The sequence below is a fragment of the Hemitrygon akajei genome, chromosome 23 (genome assembly GCF_048418815.1).
Source record: "Hemitrygon akajei chromosome 23, sHemAka1.3, whole genome shotgun sequence".
In the NCBI taxonomy this organism is placed as follows: Eukaryota; Metazoa; Chordata; class Chondrichthyes; order Myliobatiformes; family Dasyatidae; genus Hemitrygon; species Hemitrygon akajei.
Genome location: NC_133146.1, coordinates 57114000 through 57132393, shown reverse-complemented (window position 1 = coordinate 57132393; position 18394 = coordinate 57114000). Strand labels below are relative to the sequence as shown.

Sequence of the window (18394 nt, the reverse complement as noted above, 5' to 3'; positions counted from 1 at the left end):
ATATTCAGAACTGAGAGTAGTTCACCACGGATGTGGGTGTCTCGACAGGAAAAAAAACAGAAAGCAATTGAAAAAAGAAATGGCATGTCTGCCTGTATTACAAAGAGCTTACAAGTATTAAGAAATACAGATTTTTTTTCAACAGCAAACTAAAAGTACTGTACCTTTGATATGAATGATGATTACAAAGAGTTTTAGAAGACTAAGCAGTGCTTTTGCTAAGCATACAAAATCCTTAAGGATACACACAGTCGATGCTGCAGAAGAGCTTCTCGAGGACAACAATACTAGAACTAAAGGTCACAGTCACAGGACAAGATATCTGCCAATTTATGGCAGGAATCTGAGTCTTGAAATTCTTCACAGTGAAAGGCAACTAATGCTAAATTATTTGAATATATTCTTGGCTCAGAGATAAATAGATTTTGATTATGGAGGGTGCCCAAAGGTGTATGGAAGAATGCAGAGAAGTGAAGTTTAAAAGCTCAGTTCCAATCTTACAAATGCCACAACACATTCACACAGCTATACCTGCTCATGTCAGAGTGTGCAAAGAGAAACAGTTTCTATTTATCCATAGCCAGCAGTCAAGGAATTAAGATGGCCAGAAAAGAACTAGAGACAATACAAAGAAAGCAAGTTTCGGTAACCATTCAGACAAAATGCTGTTGGCCAAAAGGGTGATTGGAACCAAGTGAATAGAAGTATTCAAAATTTTTAAAAGGGTAAATACATCAAGGCAGAAAACAGTCTGTAACATGCAAAGAACTGGGATTAATAGGATAATATCACTATAGAACCAATGGCGTTACATTAATAAAGCACATTATTTTTATGACCATGTGCACTAATCATGTTGTTCTTTAGTTACTCTTCAGATGGTACATCAATAATTTGCATAGTTTTTTATTCTCAGCTATTCCCCGCAAGCAATGAGATAAGCTCACTTAAAGTAACCTGAAACATCAATAGGTTAATTAATATAAGCTTGTTGTGACTATAGAATTTAGTACCAAAAATTCAGCCCTGGAAAGCATAGGCAACTTGCTGGTGTCATTGCTCACAAACATCGTGAACATGTCTTAGGATTCACAAGGAGATAGAAAATCCAGCCATTTGAAAAGATAAATTTAAACTTTAATGTAGCTATATAGACTATAAAGGATTCAGAATTGCAATTGGCAGAAATCAGCAAAAAATTATTTCCATGATTTCCAAATACAGAACAATAGCTTGGAGATTAATATTAAGCTTAGGTCATGTAAAAACATTCTCTTCGTACAAATAAACAGGTTACACTTTATAAAATCTCTCCCCCATGATGCTAGAATAAACAAGAGTATCAGAAGGAAGAAAGTCGCAATAGAAAGGGTAACTTATGAAAGTACATAAGTCACTATATACAACCCTGAGATTCATTTTCTTGCATACTCCACAGATCTATAGTATAATAACCATAACAGAATCAATAAAAGATCACTCAACTAGAGTACAGAATACAACAAACTGTGGAAATACAAAAAGAAGAAACAATAATAAATAAATAAGCAATTAATATCAAGAATGTGAGATGGAGTCCTCGAAAGTAAGTCCATTACAATGATGGAGAAAGTGAAGTTGAGTGAAATAAATAATCCCCTTTTATTCAAGAGCCTGATTGTTGAGGGGTAATAACTGTTCCTGTAGCTGGTGGTGTGAGTTCTGAAGCTCTTGTAACTTCGCCTTGATGGCAGTAGTGAGAAGAAAACATGTCCTTGGTGGTAGGGGTCCCTGACGATGGATGCTATTTTCCTGAGATCACGTTTCATGTAGACGTGCTCAATGGTCAGGAAGGCTTTACCCATGATAGACCGGGCCAAATCTATTACTTTTTGTAGGATTTTCCATTCAAAGGCATTGGTGTTTCCATACCAGGCTGTGATGCAGCCAGTCAATATACTCTCCATGACACATCTATAGAAGTTTGCCAAAGTCATGCTGAATTTCCACAAACTTCCTTCATTATTACACCTACATGCTGAGCCCAGGACAGGTCTTTCGAAATAATAGCATCTAGGATTTTAAAGTTGCTAATCCACTTCACCTCTGATGAAGACTGGCTCATGGACCCCTGGTTTCCTTCTCCTTCAGTCTAAAATCAGTTCCTTGGTCTTGTTGACATTGTGTAAGAGGGTGTTGTCATGACACCAGTCAGCCACAGATTTTTAATGTCCCTCCTGTATGCTACTTCATCCCACCTTTGATACGGCATCAGAGGTGAAAAAATTAACTTATTGTCAGGCAGACACTTAGGATCAGGGACAACTTATACTTGTATACACTTCAGTTTTCTGGGATCTCACCCTGCTCTACTGTCTCTACACCCACGACTGTGAGGCTAGGCAGAGCTCAAACAACATCTAAAATTTGCTGATGATACAACCATTGTTGGCAGAATTTCAGATGGTGACAAAAGAGCGTACAGGAGCAAGACATACCAGTTAGTTGAGTGGTATCACAGCAACAACCTTGATATCAAAGTCAGCAAGACCAAATAGCTGATAGTGGACTTCAGGAAGGGGAAGATGAGGGAACAGAAACCAATCCTCATGGAAGGAATCAGAAGCAGAGAGAGAGTGAGCAATCAGCCTCCGTAGTATCGAAGACATCTTCAAGGAGCAGTGTGATAAGAAGGTGGCATCCATCGTTAAGGATCCCCACTACCCAGGACACGACCTCTTCTCATTGTTACCATCAGGAAGGAGGTACAGAAGCCTGAAGACACACACTCAGTGATTCAAGGACAGCTTCTTCCCCTTTGCCATCCAAATTTTTAATGAATATTGAACCCATGAACACTACCTCACTAATTTTTATTTTGGCTATAATGCACCACTTATTTTAACTACACACACATATATTTATACACACATACTTAATGTAACTGAGTTTTTCCTCTATTTATCATGCATTTCTTGTACTGCTGCTGTAAGGTTATCAAATTTCATGACATAACCTGGTGATTTTGATTTTGATCTTTTTGTTGTTGTTTCTTTCCACCCCTTGTGTTGTACCAGACGGCAACCTTGCCACTTCTTTAGCATTTTTGTCTGTTTCTTTACAAGGCAGGGTTTCTAGCTCAATGCTCAACCCAGCACGGATGGAAAGTGTGCAGGGAGCCGGCCGGATTCGAACCCGGGACCATTCACCTCAAAGTGCGCTGCGGATGCCACTACACTACAAGGCAGCTATTTCACATAACATGATGAAGCCAAAATAAGAACAGCGGTACAGAAAGGAAAGTAGTTGTGAGGAGCTATATACCATCCACTATTTAAAATGGATGTCTATGTGTTCCTAGTGTACATCCAAATGCTCTTCTTCTGCTTTAGGAGATCACAGATCTGGGATTTCAAGGTGTTCGTGGGAATGAATATAAAAAAAAGAAATTGATGAGAAACTCAGGGGGTCAGGCAGCTCCAATAGAAAAATAAACAGTTAACATTTCAGATCGAAGTCCCTTCCTCAGATCTTCTTCAGTTTCTATTTCCATCATGCTGGGCTTTCCAGAATTTTCTGATTGAGTTGGTGCTTTCTCAAAGAGGCTTTGACCACATTCTTGAGGCTATGTCCACACTAGACCAGATAAATCCATAACCGAAGCTTTTTCTTTTCGTTTTGACCTTCCATCCACACTGAAACAGCGTTTTCCTCCCCCGAAAACAGAGCTTTTCTAAAATGCCCTCCAAGAGTGGGTAAATTAGAAAACGCCGCTTGGGCAAGAGTAGTGTGGACGGGGTAACCAGAGATTTCTAGAAACATTGTCATGACTTGCCAGACCAGATGGCAGCATTTCGTTGTTGTCCTGAATGCAACCCCCTACACAACCCAATAATTTCAGAACCGATGGCAACGAGACTGAAGCCAGAAGAGTTAGAAATGTATTCACCAAATACTTTGACCCATAACTTACTGAATAAATAAGTATACTCACTTTGCCCTGTTTTCTGTCCTTGCTTGTATGAAGGTGGTTTACCTATTTATGCAAGTACTTCTCTGACAATAGATGTGTAACAGCCTACTGTAATATTGTATGGAAATACAAGATAACACTGATGCAGACATGTTTTATACATTTAACAAGGTGCTTTATTAATGCAGAGTTAGTCAGTTTTCCAATGTTCATCAGCAGCCGGGTCATACTGTCCGTGAACTCTCTGTTGGTTGCCTCCATACACTCCAGTATTTTTTTTTTCATTTTTAAGACCTCCTGCGCGAGAGCCAATAACTGTTCGTCATTTGGCAATTTCCTTTTAAGTTTTTCTAGTCTGTAACTGCACAAATGTGCACTTTCACTGTGAGATTCAACACCAAACATGTCGCTTGTTTTCTGTAGATGTGTCCTGCGCATGCTCAGTAGGAGGATATTTGCCCAAATACCCGTTTTAATGTGGACAGAGGTATTTTCAAAAATGTTTGGTGTGGACGCCTGTCGTTCTTATGCAAAACCGGCATTTTCAAAATTATTCGGTCTAGTGTGGACGTAGCCTGAATCTTTCCTTTGTCTATCTAGTACTCTCTTCCCATGACAGAGCTAAGAAAAGAATATTGGCAATGAAAATCTTGAACAATATGACCAGCCTTGAAGATGGTGATCTGGAAGAATGTGCACATATTAGTCAGAATGTACATTGAGTGAACTGAGAGGATCTTGCAGGAAAAGAACTGGTGGTATCTTGAAATGCAAGATACAACAGGGATCTCTGCCTTGACATAAGTTTTGTACTAAATGTTGAGATATTCTCAAATAATTTTTTCCTTAAATCGATCAATAAAATTCGATGTTGTTACATCAAAAGAACTGTGAATTTCTTCACTGATGTCTGCCATTACTGAGACATAGCTCTCAAGATGCAATTTTTCAGATCTCACTGTGAACCAATACTGCTGACTTCAGCAATGGAGCAAATACAGAGATTGATAGAATATCTCCCAATTCCTGGGACTGAGTTCAATACTGATTTCAGAAGTTGCCTGTGCAGAATCTGCACATTTCTTCATAACCACTTGGGTTGCCTCTTGATGCGCTGGTTTCCTCCCAAAATAGTTAATTACCCCTACTGTACATTAATGGCTGCTATAATTTTCAATTCTACTATAGGTTAATGAGATCTACAAAATTATGCTTTATTATTACTGGCTGAAGGAATCAAAGATGAATTAATTGGAGTATGCTTCAGGGTACAGGAGACAAAGAAAATTACTAATATGATTGCTTCCCTGGCAACCAGCAAAGATCTGATTGGCCTCCTATAAGACAAAATGGAAAAGAAAAACAAACACAAATGTTGCTATTTGTTGAGAGAGAGACAGAGACAAAGAGAAAAAAAATCTCCCTACCACTCTCCATTGAGGAGCCTTTGATTTGCTCCTCAATGAACTTGATGACTCATTTCCACATGAGCCATAGTACATGACTCAGCTTCAACCTAATCAATCTATGTGTTACTGAGCCACCAGAAATATTCAGTGGCTATGCAATGAGGTATACCTGCTAGTTAATCCAAATATCTAATCAGCCAATTGTGTGGCAGCAACTCCATGCATAAAAGCATGCACATTAAGGACTTCAGTTGTTGTCAAGATCAAAAATGTGATCTAAGTGACTTCAACCACGGAATGATTATTGGTGCCAGATGGAGCAGTTTGAGTATCCCAGAAACTCCTGATTCCTTGGAATTTTCAAACGCATCAGTCTCTGGAGTTTATAGAGAATGGTGCTAAAAGCAAAAAGAAATTTCAGTGAGCAGCAGTTCTGTGGGTAGAAAGTCTTGTTAACGAGAGAGATCAGAGAAGAATGGCCAGACTGGTTGAAGCCGACAGGAAGACAACACTAACTCAAATAATGATGTATAACAATAGTGGTGAGCAGACAAGGATCTCTGAATGCACAACGTGTCGAAACTTGAAGATGGGATGACCATGAACATACTCAGTGGCCACTCTATTAGGTAGAAGAGGAACCAAATAAAGTGGCTACTGAATGTTTTTTAAAAAGAAAAACAGCAGTTTTTTAAATCCTTCATCATGATCACTAGCCTCCCCTTCATCGAGGATATCTTTAAAAGGCAACACATCATTAAGGACCTTCAGTATCCACCCCTCATCCCTTTTCATTACCACCATCAGGGAGGAGGTACAGGAGCCTGAAGAACCACACTCAACATTTTAGGAGTAGCTTCTTCCCCTCTGCCATCAGATTTCTGAAGAGTCCATGAACACAAAGTAACTATTTTCCGTTCTTTTTGCACTTTTCAAAATATTTCATTGTGATTTATAGTAACTTTTATGTATTGCACAGTACTGCTGCCATAAAGCAACGATTTTGTTAGATAGGTCAGTGATAACAAACCAGACTCTGATAAACATCAATTAGAATCAGGTTTATTATCACTAGCATTTTCTGACTGATTCTGATTAATTAAACACAAAACATAATTAATGTAGCCTTCGCTAAGAATTTAACAGTGAACAACACGAAAGAGACAAATCCTGCTTCATACAATTATGAGAATAAGTTTTTCATTTAATTCTTTTTGATGCTTTAAATTTGGAAAACACAAGTACTACCTTAACTATTCCATCACATTTTGTCATCAGCTTAATCACAAGCTCGAGGGAGGCAAAGAGCTTTCAGTAAAATCACTAATAGCAAATGCCATTCTAGAAAATTTGCCCATACCAGCCACATTCCATAGAAACTCATCCATAGTTACAAGCGGTTTGAGGAGATTTGATTTGGCACCAAGGACATTTGCAAATTTCTGTAGATGTACGGTGGAGAACATTCTAACTGGCTGCACCACCATCTGGTATGGAAGGGGAGGTGGGTACTGCACAGGATTGAAATAAGCTGCAGAGAGCTGTAAACTTAGTCAACTCCATCATGGGCACTAACCTCTGTAGCACACAGGACATCTTCAAGTGATGCCTCAAAAAGGCAGCATCCATCATTAAGGACCCCATCACCCAGGACATGCCCTCTTCTCATTGCTACCATCAGGAAGGAGTTACAGAAGCTTGAAGACGCACACTCAATGATTCAGGAACAGCTTCTTCCCGCCCACCCACACCCCACCATCAGATTTCTGAATGGACATTGAACTCTTGAACACTACCACACTATTTTTAAATTTCTATTTTGCACTAGTTATTTAATATATATTTACTGTAATTCAGGCTTTTTTCTCCTTTATTATTATGTATTGCATCGTACTGCTGCTGCAAAGTTAGCAAATTTCACGACATATCCCGATGATATTAAACCCGATTCTGATCACATACTTCTGCCATTTCAGCTTACAATCTCAGGGTCAAATGGGCATTAATTAATCTGAGAGATGAATAAACATAATTAGCCCATTAGTCAGTAACTGCTCACTTATTAATGAATGTAGAAAATAACCTGTTCTAATTCCTCCTTTTCTTGAAGCTTTCTAATAATACGGTTGGCTAAGTAGTCACTGGACAATTTTGAAATTCTCCCTACCTACTACACCCTGCATTACATCTACAAGTACCAGGTTATTTTGTACTAGTGAACAACTTTTGAAACTTCCACCTTTGTTAATAGGAAACATTTTTTCTTACATATACAACTGCACAATAATGATTTGGGAATGAAAGGGTTAACAGATCAGAAGCATTTGATGGCTCTGTGCCTGTACTTGCTGGTATTTAGAAGAAGAGGGGGAGGGGAATCTCACTGAAACCTATCAAATACTGAAAGGCCTAGATAGATTGGACATGGAGAAGATGTTTCCTATAGTGGGGGAGTTTAGGACCAGAGGGCGCAGCCTCAGAATACAAGGATGATGCCCCTTTGTAACAGACAGGAGAAGGAGGCATTTCCTTAGCTAGGGAGTAGTGAATATGTGGAATTCATTGCCACAGATCTCTGTGGAAGCCAAGTCATTGAGTATATTTAAATTGGAGGCTGATAGGTACTTAATTAGTAAAGGTATCAAAGGTTATTCTCGAGAGGGAGGGCAAGAATCCAGATGTTGTGGTCCATGTAGGGACCAATGACGTGGGTAGGATGAGTGAGGGGGTCCTGCGTAGGGAGTTCAGGGAGTTAGGTGAGAAGCTGAAGAGCAGGACCTCCAGGGTAACAATTTCAGGATTGCTACCTGTGCCACGTGCGAGTGAGGCAAGGAACAGAAGGATTATAAAGATTAATACGTAGCTGAGAGGATGGTGCAGGAGGGAGGACTTCAGGTTTGTAGATAATTGGGCTTTGTTCCAGGGAAGGTGGGATCTGTTCCGAAGGGACGGTTTACACCTGAACTGGAGCGGTACTAACATTCTTGCAGGGAAGTTTGCTAGTGCTTCTTGGGGGGGTTTAAACTAAATTTGCAGGGGGCGGGGATCCAGAATGTGAGAGAGGATAATGAGAGGAAGAATAAAGGACAGGTGGGGACTACACGGTTCCAGAATATTAAGTGTGTAGTAGAGGAAGGTGGGGCGGAAGAAGTGATAAGGAGGACTCATGTACAGAGGGATGGTCTGACGGAACATGGAGTTAAATGTGTTGAAAGAATAAGTAAATTTAGGAAGGACAACAAAATTCTAGGGGCATATAGCCCGATGGGATTTCGGGGAGCTGGGTTAAGCACAATAGGCAGCGATTCAAACAGAGAGAGGAGAAATGGGCTAAAACTTCTATATCTGAATGCACGAAGTGTCAGAAATAAGGCGGATGAGCTTGAAGCCCAGGTGCGAATGGGTAACTATGATGTTGTTAGGATAACGGAGACATGGCTGCAGGGAGATCAGACCTGGGAAATGAATGTACAAGGGTATACGTGCTATCGTAGGGACAGAAATGTGGGCAGAGGGGGTGGGGTGGCCCTGTTGGTGAGGAATGAGATTCAGTCCTTTGCAAGGGGGGACATAGGGTCAGGAGAAGTAGAGTCTGTGTGGATAGAACTGAGGAACAGTAAGGGCAAAAGGACCCAAATGGGTGTTGTCTACAGGCCACCAAACAGTAGCATTGATATTGGGTGCAAGTTGAATAGGGAGTTAACATTGGCATGTGGCAAAGGTAATGTCGCAGTAGTTATGGGGGATTTCAACATGCAGGTGAACTGGGAGAATCAGGTTGGTGCTGGACCACAGGATAGGGAGTTTGTAGAGTGCCTATGGGATGCATTCTTGGAACAGCTTGTACGAGAGCCGACCAGGGACAAGACTATTCTGGATTTAGTGTTATGTAATGAACAGGATTTGATAAGCGATCTCGCAGTAAAGGAGCCATTAGGAGGTAGTGATCACAATATGATAAGCTTTTATCTGCAATTTGAGAAGGATAAGGGCAGCTCGGAGGTGTCAGTGTTGCAGATGAACAGGGGAAACTATGGAGCCATGAGGGAGGAGCTGGCCAAAGTTGACTGGACGGATAGCCTAGCAGAAAAGACAGTGGAACAGCAATGGCAGGTATTCTTGGGAATAATGCACAAGGTGCAAAATCAGTTCATCCCCCAGAGAAGGAAGGATTCAAAGGGGGGAAAGGGGCCACAGTGGTTGACAAAAGAAATCAGAGATTGCATAGCATTAAAAAAAAGGAAATATGACAAAGCTAAGGTGAGTGGGAGGACAGATGATTGGGAAGTGTTTAAGGAACAACAGAACTTAACTAAAAAGACAATACGGGGAGAAAAAATGAGGTACGAACGCAAGCTAGCCAGGAATATAAAGGAAGATAGCAAAAGCTTTTTTAGGTATGTGAAGAGAAAGAAGATAGTTAAGAACAACGTTGGGCCCTTGAAGAATGAATTGGGTGAAATTGTTATGGGAAACAGAGAAATGGCAGAAGAATTTAATGAGTACTTTAGATCTGTGTTCACTAAGGAAGACACAAGCAATCTCCCAGATGTATGGATGGGCCAAGGACATAGGGTAACAGAGGAAATGAAACAGATTGACATTCGGAAGGAAATGGTGATGAGAAGACTGATGGGACTGAAGGCTGACAAATCCCCAGGTCCAGATGGTCTGCACCCTAGGGTACTAAAGGAGGTGGCCCTGGAAATTGCGGATGCATTGGTAATCATTTTCCAATGTTCCTTAGATTCAGGATCAGTCCCTGAGGATTGGAGAATGGCTAATGTTATCCCACTTTTTAAGAAAGGAGGGAGGGAGAAAACAGAGAACTATCGACCTGTCAGCCTGACATCGGTGGTGGGAAAGATGCTAGAGTCCATTATTAAGGATGAAATAGTGGCATATCTAGATAGCAGTGATAGGATTGGGCCGAGCCAGCATGGATTTACCAAGGGTAAATCATGCTTGACTAATCTGTTGGAGTTTTTCGAGGATGTAACCAGGAAGTTAGACGGGGGAGATCCAGTGGATGTAGTGTACCTCGATTTTCAGAAGGCATTTGATAAGGTCCCACATAGAAGATTGGTGGGTAAAATCAAAGCTCAGGGCATCGGGGGGAAGGCATTGACATGGATAGAAAACTGGTTGGCAGGTAGAAAGCAAAGGGTAGCGGTGAATGGGTGTTTCTCGGAATGGCAGGTGGTGACTAGTGGGGTGCCACAGGGCTTGGTATTGGGACCACAGCTGTTTACCATTTACGTTAATGATTTGGATGAAGGCATAGAAAATAACATCAGCAAATTTGCTGATGATACTAAGCTGGGTGGCAGTGTAACATGTGATGAGGATGTTAGCAGAATTCAGGGTGACTTGGATAGGCTGGGTGAGTGGGCAGATACTTGGCAGATGGTGTTTAATGTGAATAAGTGTGAGGTTATCCACTTTGGGAGTAAGAACAGGAAGGTAGATTATTATCTGAATGGTGTAGAGTTGGGTAAGGGAGAAATACAAAGAGATCTCGGAGTCCTTGTTCATCAGTCACTGAAGGTGAATGAGCAAGTGCAGCAGGCAGTGAAGAAGGCTAATGGAATGTTGGCCTTTATTACAAAGGGAATTGAGTACAAGAGCAAGGAAATCCTCTTGCATTTGTACAGAGCCCTGGTGAGACCACACCTGGAGTATTGTGTACAGTTTTGGTCTCCAGGGTTAAGGAAGGACATCCTGGCTGTAGAGGAAGTGCAACGTAGATTCACGAGGTTAATTCCTGGGATGTCTGGACTGTCTTACGCAGAGAGGTTAGAGAGACTGGGCTTGTACACGCTGGAATTAAGGAGATTGAGAGGGGATCTGATTGAAACATATAAGATTATTAAGGGATTGGACAAGATAGAGGCAGGAAATATGTTCCAGATGCTGGGAGAGTCCAGTACCAGAGGGCATGGTTTGAGAATAAGGGGTAGGTCATTTAGGACAGAGTTAAGGAAAAACTTCTTCTCCCAGAGAGTTGTGGAGATCTGGAATGCACTGCCTCGGAAGGTAGTGGAGGCCAATTCTCTGGATGCTTTCAAGAAGGAGCTAGATAGGTATCTTATGGATAGGGGAATCAAGGGATATGGGGACAAGGCAGGAACCAGGTACTGATAGTAATTGATCAGCCATGATCTCAAAATGGCGGTGCAGGCTCGAAGGGCCGAATGGTCTACTTCTGCACCTATTGTCTATTGTTATGGAGAGAAGGCAGAAGAAGGGAGATAAGAGGGATAATAAATCAGCTATGATGGAATGGGCTGAGTGTCCTAATTCTGCTCCTATGTTTTACAGTCTTTTAAAAAGCTGGTTTACATATATTTAGCATGCTTCTCATTAACAAAACAAATTCTATTGAATTTCCTTAGTCACTGAGCTCCTAATCTAGGAGGTGGGGAAATGGAGTGTTCATCTGTCAACATTCAATCCTTGCTGTTTCTTATTTGTTTGTTGCCATATTCTGATGTTAAATTGTTATTAATAGGCTATTGGAATATCCATAAAAGTCATTGAGGCCCTCTTTACAATTCCATGATTAATGACAGAATTTAAACTCAACTTGAAGTGGGGTTTGGAGCTGGGGCCATTGGAGGAGGGGTTACAGAGAAAATAACACTACCCCTCACCCGCTTCCAGCCTAGCAGTGTGTTGAGTGTGTGTCTTAAATATATAATAGCTTCTTTTGTGAGGTAAAAAAGTCAGCAGCACTTGGGTCCCCCAACAGCTAACTTCTATCAGGGTTCAACAGTGAACAGGTAGAGGAATTTTATCCCAAAATGAAGAGATAACCATTCGGGAATGAGATGAGAAGAGATTTCTTCATCCAGAACTAGTGGAACCTCTTCCAAAGAGGGCTCTAGTTCAGCCACTGAGCATATTCAGAACAAATGTCAACACATTTTTGGATGTAGTGAGAATCATGGTGTACGGGGTAAGTGAGGAAAAGTGCTGTTGAAGTAAAAGATCAGCCATGGTCTTACTGAACAACCCAGAGTTGAAACAAGCAGTTGAACGGTCCAACGGTCTATTCTTGCTCCTATTTGTTACTCTTATGGCTAGATTCTCCACTGTTCCCACTCACTCTTCATAACCACTCTAATTATCGCTTTACTTTTTCAAATGCTTACTACCGCATCACATCCCTCTTCATCTGATTGGTAATAATTCACATCCCTCCTCCAGACTTGAATTCATTTGTACTATAAGTATTCTTAACACCTATAATTATCACTACCTTCCTAACCATGCATGAAATATCATTCATTATTTTAATGCCAAAATGGTCAATACACCCCCTTATCAAGATTCACAATGTAGTAATGATAAGCTATTAATTCTTAAAAGGTTGGTCCGATGATTAATGGAATGTGACAAGATTTGCAAGTTCCAGCAGTCCATACCATCCCAGCTCCTATATCACATGTATAAGGAAACTCTTCACAATGTACAAGGGTACATATTAAGTAGGTTTGTCATTCAACTATATACCGCCAAACAAGACAACATTTCTCCAGACCAGGGTGTAAAGCACAATAGTACACGTAACACACATATAACACACAATAACTTAGGAAAGTAAGGATTAAATCTACATATAAATTACACAATACAACAAAGTACAAACATATATTGTAGGGTCTTTTCCTTCTTGTCTTTCTAATTATATAGACAAGATACAGTACAACTAGCAGCATTGCAATCAAGATACATTGCTTAACCAGTTTAATATTCCACAAGTCATTTTTTCAAGACCTATCCTTAAAAACCCAAAGAAGATGGTGGCAAGTCACCTATTAAATCATTGCAGATCTTTTGCTGAATTTATTCCATCAATGCAGGAGATAAAATTCAGTGAAGGAATTTCCAATCTGTTGCATCCATTACATGTGTTGAAATTCCATGCACCTGCTGCCCTTGTCGTTATTAAAAACACAGATTATAGATCAGGGAGTTCCCAAATTTACAAGGCGACTGCCTGCAGTGTATTTTGTAGATGATGTATCAATGGTGAAGAGAATGAATGTGTAGAAAGTTGCTGAAGCTACACTCAGAATCAGATTTAATATCACTGATACATGTAATGAAATTTATTATCCGGCAGAAGTATATTGCAATACATAATAATAAAAAGTACACAAGGGGTGATCGATAAGTTCATGGCCTAAGGTAGGAGAGGAGTTATTAACTTCAAACTTTCTGCATTTTCACTCAGAGTTGAACTGCACAGGCATGTAACCAGAGCTGTATAACTCATCTCCTTCTACCTTAGGCCACAAACTTATCAATCACCCCTGCTGTGGATCACCTGGAGGTTCAAGACGCTCTTGTTACATGTACGTGCAGTTCAACTCTTCGAGTGATAATGCAGAAAGTTTGAAGTTAATAATTCATCTACTTCTAACTTAGGCCACAAACTTATCAATCACCCCGCTGTGGACCATTTCCTACAAAGAAGGGATCTGTATGCTCCACGACCACTGGACTAAGTGTGTAAATGTAGGAGGGGACTATGTTGAAAAATAAATGTGCTAGGTTTTCTCAGATTGACTCCTTCTACCTTGGGGGGGGGGGGGGGGGTGGTGGTGGTTGTGCGTGTGCGTATATAGTTAAATTAAACAAGAAATGCAAAAAGAGAAAAAAGTAGTGAGGTCATGTTAATGGATTCAATGTCCATCCAGAGATCAGAGGGGAAGAAGCTGGTCCTGAATCGTTGAGCGTGTGCCTTCAGGCTTCTGTACCTCCTCCCTGATGAAGAAGAGGTCTTGTCCTGGGTGATGGGTGTCATTCATGAAGGCATCATCACCTTCTGAAGATGTCCTTGATGCTGGGAAGGCTAGTACCCATGACGGAGCTGCCTGAGTTCACGACTTTCAGCAGTTTATTTTGATCCTGTGCAGTAGTACTTCCCCCACCCCCATACCAGACAATAATGCAGCCAGTTAGAGTGGCCATTCAAACAAGTGAGTAGTATTCCATCAGCCTTCTTGCAGAAAGGCGCAGAATACTTCTGCATTTATGTCACTGGTCCAGTTTCAGTTTCTTCTCAGTGATAACTCCACTCTTGCTTCCAAATGGTGAAGCAGATCCCAGTGATAGTGATGCTAATGAGGCAGCACACGGAGGAAGTCAAGGCCCTGACACAGAGGTGCCAAGAAAACAACCTCTCCCTCAATGTTGAAAAAACAAAGGAGTTGATGGATTACTGGAGGAACAGAGATAGACTAGCCCCAATTGACATCAATGGGACCGTATTTGAAAGGGTGAATAGTTTCAAGTTCCTTGGTATACACATCACCGAGGGTCTCACCTGGACTGTACAGACTGGCTGTGTGGTGTAAAAAGCACAGCAGCACCTCTTTCACCTTGGAAAGTTTGGCATGAGTCCAAATCCTCAGGTCTTTCTACAAGGACAACACCAAAAGCATCCTGACTGGCTATGTCACCACCTGGTATGGGAACTGTACTTCCCTCAGTCGCAGGACTCTGCAGAGTGGTACAGACAGTCCAGTGCATCTGTAGATGTGAACTTCCCTCTATACAGGCCATTTACAGCAGCAGGTGAGTAAAAAAGGGCCCGGAGGATCATCAGGGACTCCAGTCACCCCAACCACAAACTGTTACAGCTGCTTCTGTCTGGCAAACTGTACCACAGAATTAAGGCCAGGACCAACAGGCTCCGAGACAGCAACTTCCACCAGGCCATCAAATCAATCAATACACATTGATCTGATTGCATATCTGACTATACATACATATATGCAAAACAATTATGCATACAATCTTTACAATCTTAATGTTTGGGCAATATCCTCCCACATATCCCTTCCTCATTGCTTGTACATAGCAATGAAGAACATAACAATTTTACTCCCTCGTATTGTGACATGGATGTAAAAAATAAAATTCTACATCTAAATCTAAAACTGTAAATCTATTGAATGCCATATTTCTGAATGTATATCTTCCCCAAAATTAAAGATTAAAAAAAGCACACAACTGTACATGGACACGGCCACTAGTTACTAATCAGTTAGTGTCCAACCGTTGTGGCCATTTGTTTTGGAAGAATAACATCTTGCATAGAACAAATCCTTGGTTTCCAAAGTAAAATTCACAAGGGTTGTATGGTTAAGCCTAGTGAATTTCACTTTGAGTCCTGATGAAGGGTCACGGTCTGAAATGTTGCCTGCTCACTCTTTTCTATTGATGCCGCCTGACCTACTGAGTTCCTCCAGCATTTTCTGTGTGTTTCTTTACTTTGGAAACTAAGGATTTGTTCTGTGCAAAATGGTATTTTTCCAGAACGGTTAAACAGTTAATATACAATTAAGTTATATAATGAAAATCACATCTTATTTAAATTCTTACTGATAACCACAGCAGTGATTTTCCCCTCACTTTTCCTGTCACACTATCCAAGTCTCTGTTTGAGATTCTAGCAATCCATCACAAACTCACTACTTGGAATTCTTCCTCTATCTTACGTCCTGGTAATCGGCATCTTCTCTTCATCAGAAAACAACAGCGGCTGAGAATCTTTGGCAATTGCTTTGTGATGACAGCTCAACAAGTAAACCAGCGCCACTGAAACCTCAGCTGAAGGACTAAAGTACAATCTGGCACACAGCATGTTTCTTCCCACTCTGTCTCCAATAGATTTTCTCTTTCTTGGTGAAAGTAAACAATATTTGTCCATCTTCTTCATTTCACACATCCACTGAATCACTTTCATGATTGGCCTCCTGAACTTAGAGGAGCAATGCCTCTGCTCGGTGTAACAGTGGACACTTCAGCTCACTGGTATTTTACTTTACTTTATTGCAATACAGCACAGAACAGGCCCTTCCCACCCTTCGAGTTACACCGACCAGCAACCCCCAATTTAACCCTACTTCAGTGTCACCAAGAGGACACAGCCACAATCATCAGGAGGAACGTTGGGGATGAATTGGACAAGTGATGAGAAGAGAGGCCAACACCATCATCAAGCCAACACTTCAAGGGCAGAGGAAATGCAGGAGACCCAAGACAACTTGGTGCCGTACTGCAGAAGCAGAAGTGAGGGCCCTGAACCACCCCTGGGGCACAACAGAGAAGAAGGCCATGGACAGACAGAGATGGAGGACCTTCATTGTTGCCCTAAATGCTAGCGATGTAACAGGCAGTAACTAGCTAATCACAGGACAATTTACAATGACCAATTAGCCTATCAACTGGCATGTCTTTGGACTATGAGAGGAAACCAGAGCACCCAAGGAAATCCACACAGTCACAGAGAGAATATACAAACTCCTTACAGGCAGTGCTGGGCCCTAATGCACGACACTTCTGGCCACATTCTGCAAAATGATCGCTCTCCTATGATGACAGATGAAAGTTCATGGGAAATGCGTTTGAGAAAAAGAATCAGATGACGTCAAAGAGGCATCAATGGTCAGTGCAATCAAGAGTTCGAAGGAGATAGAGGCAGGTGCAACCATAGGATTTATAAAGAATTTGGACAGGTACATGGATAGGGAAGGAACAGAAGATATGGTACAAATGCAGGAAAATGAGATTCGTGTGGATAAGCATCTCGATGGGCATGAACAAGCCAGGCCTGTTTCCATGTGATGTAACTCATTCACTGAACTACAGGATAGATGAAAGGGAAACGCAACCATTTGACCTGATTATTCCAAAACACAAAGCTGAGTACAAGTCATGTATTACTTTCCTTTTTAGATCAATTCCATATATGTTCCTCTTAAACTGTTAGTTAGCTACAAAACTGCTTATTGTCATTATCGTTCATTAATTATTTTGTTAACTAAAATATTGTTCAAGGTCTCCTAACGTGACTTCCATGCTAAAATCACTCTCGCCTTGCACTGGACTATGCAGTCTATAAATATTTACATTTTATTCTCCATCTCTTTGCAAGGAGCGAGTTATGTGCTAATCCACATGACATGAAATCATGAGCTACGACGTGACAAATCAGATTTCCATCCGTAATGCTTATCGTGTTACCTCTAAAAAAAAATGCGGCCATGAATGACTGGTAAACGAGTTTGGTTTTGCTGCAACACTCCTTCCAAAGCAACACACATGAGCTGCATTAAATAAAATCTCTCACTGATCGCGCTTAACACTAATTACATATGAATAATGAATGAGTATCTTTCAAATTGACCTTACTTAAAGTACGGCACTCAACAGCTTTTTTGCCAAAACAAGAGGCGTCAAACTGTTGAGCTCTGTAGTTTTAAAAAGGAGCAACTGGATAACATTTTAGTGTAAGTGGATAAACAATATTCGCGAGCCCACTCCCTGAAGACTCGACCATTTCTGTGAACCCCGAGCTCTCAACTCTTTCTCTGCTCAAATACGTTACACAGTCTAGGATTCCCCACCTCCAGATAACTTCGGTATTCTTCCCACTTTATTGGTGATGTCTGCTGTCAGTGTTCCGAAATCCTGCTCGTAAACCTCAAAGTCCGAGGACATGATTCCTGCAGAACTGTCAGCAAAGAGACTTTAAACTGAAGCAGCAGCCGCTTCTTCCGGCCTGTGTCACGGGGGTTCTGGAAAATGCTCTCCTTCCAAAGACCGTCACTTCCAGAGAAGCAGCAGCCTCGACCACAGCTGAAGCTCGGAAACCGCTGAACTAGTCCGGTGACAGATGATGAAGCTGCGTTCACCTGATTTTGTTTAAAGAAAAGGATGGGAACTCAACTAAAGCCAGGCAACAGGATGTAAACAGACAGCGGACGGATTTGTAGGAGGCACCGGAGGAAGTGACGTTCACGGCACCGCGAGCCCGCATTGGTGGATTTGAAGAGAGAGGGAGGTGCGATCTGCCGGAGACTGTGTAGAAGAAAAGCCCCTTGGTTTCCCAAATAGGACGGCGATTAGAGAATAATGTTCTGCCGCGGTTTTCCCTGCGCAGTGGACTCCGGCCGGCCAGGGCTGAGCCCCTGTGGCCCGTCGGCGAGCCCCGCGCCGGAGTCGCCCCCATCACGTG

The 18394-nt window shown here is 41.4% G+C and overlaps 1 protein-coding gene across 4 annotated transcripts in view; it reads right to left on the bottom strand.

Moving 5' to 3' along the window:
* The window catches only part of vti1a (vesicle transport through interaction with t-SNAREs 1A), a 331465-nt gene extending 313083 nt beyond the window's left edge, over positions 1–18382 (bottom strand). For 2 of the 4 annotated variants that reach the window (XM_073027727.1, XM_073027731.1), the window contains exon 1: positions 17784–18380. In XM_073027727.1, coding sequence (XP_072883828.1) covers positions 17784–17877 — 94 coding nt within the window. In that variant the 5' untranslated portion in view covers positions 17878–18380. Of the gene's footprint in view, positions 1–17783 lie in introns of all 4 variants that reach the window. The other 2 variants (XM_073027730.1, XM_073027728.1) reach the window with 2 other exon arrangements.
* Positions 18383–18394: the final 12 nt, after the last annotated feature.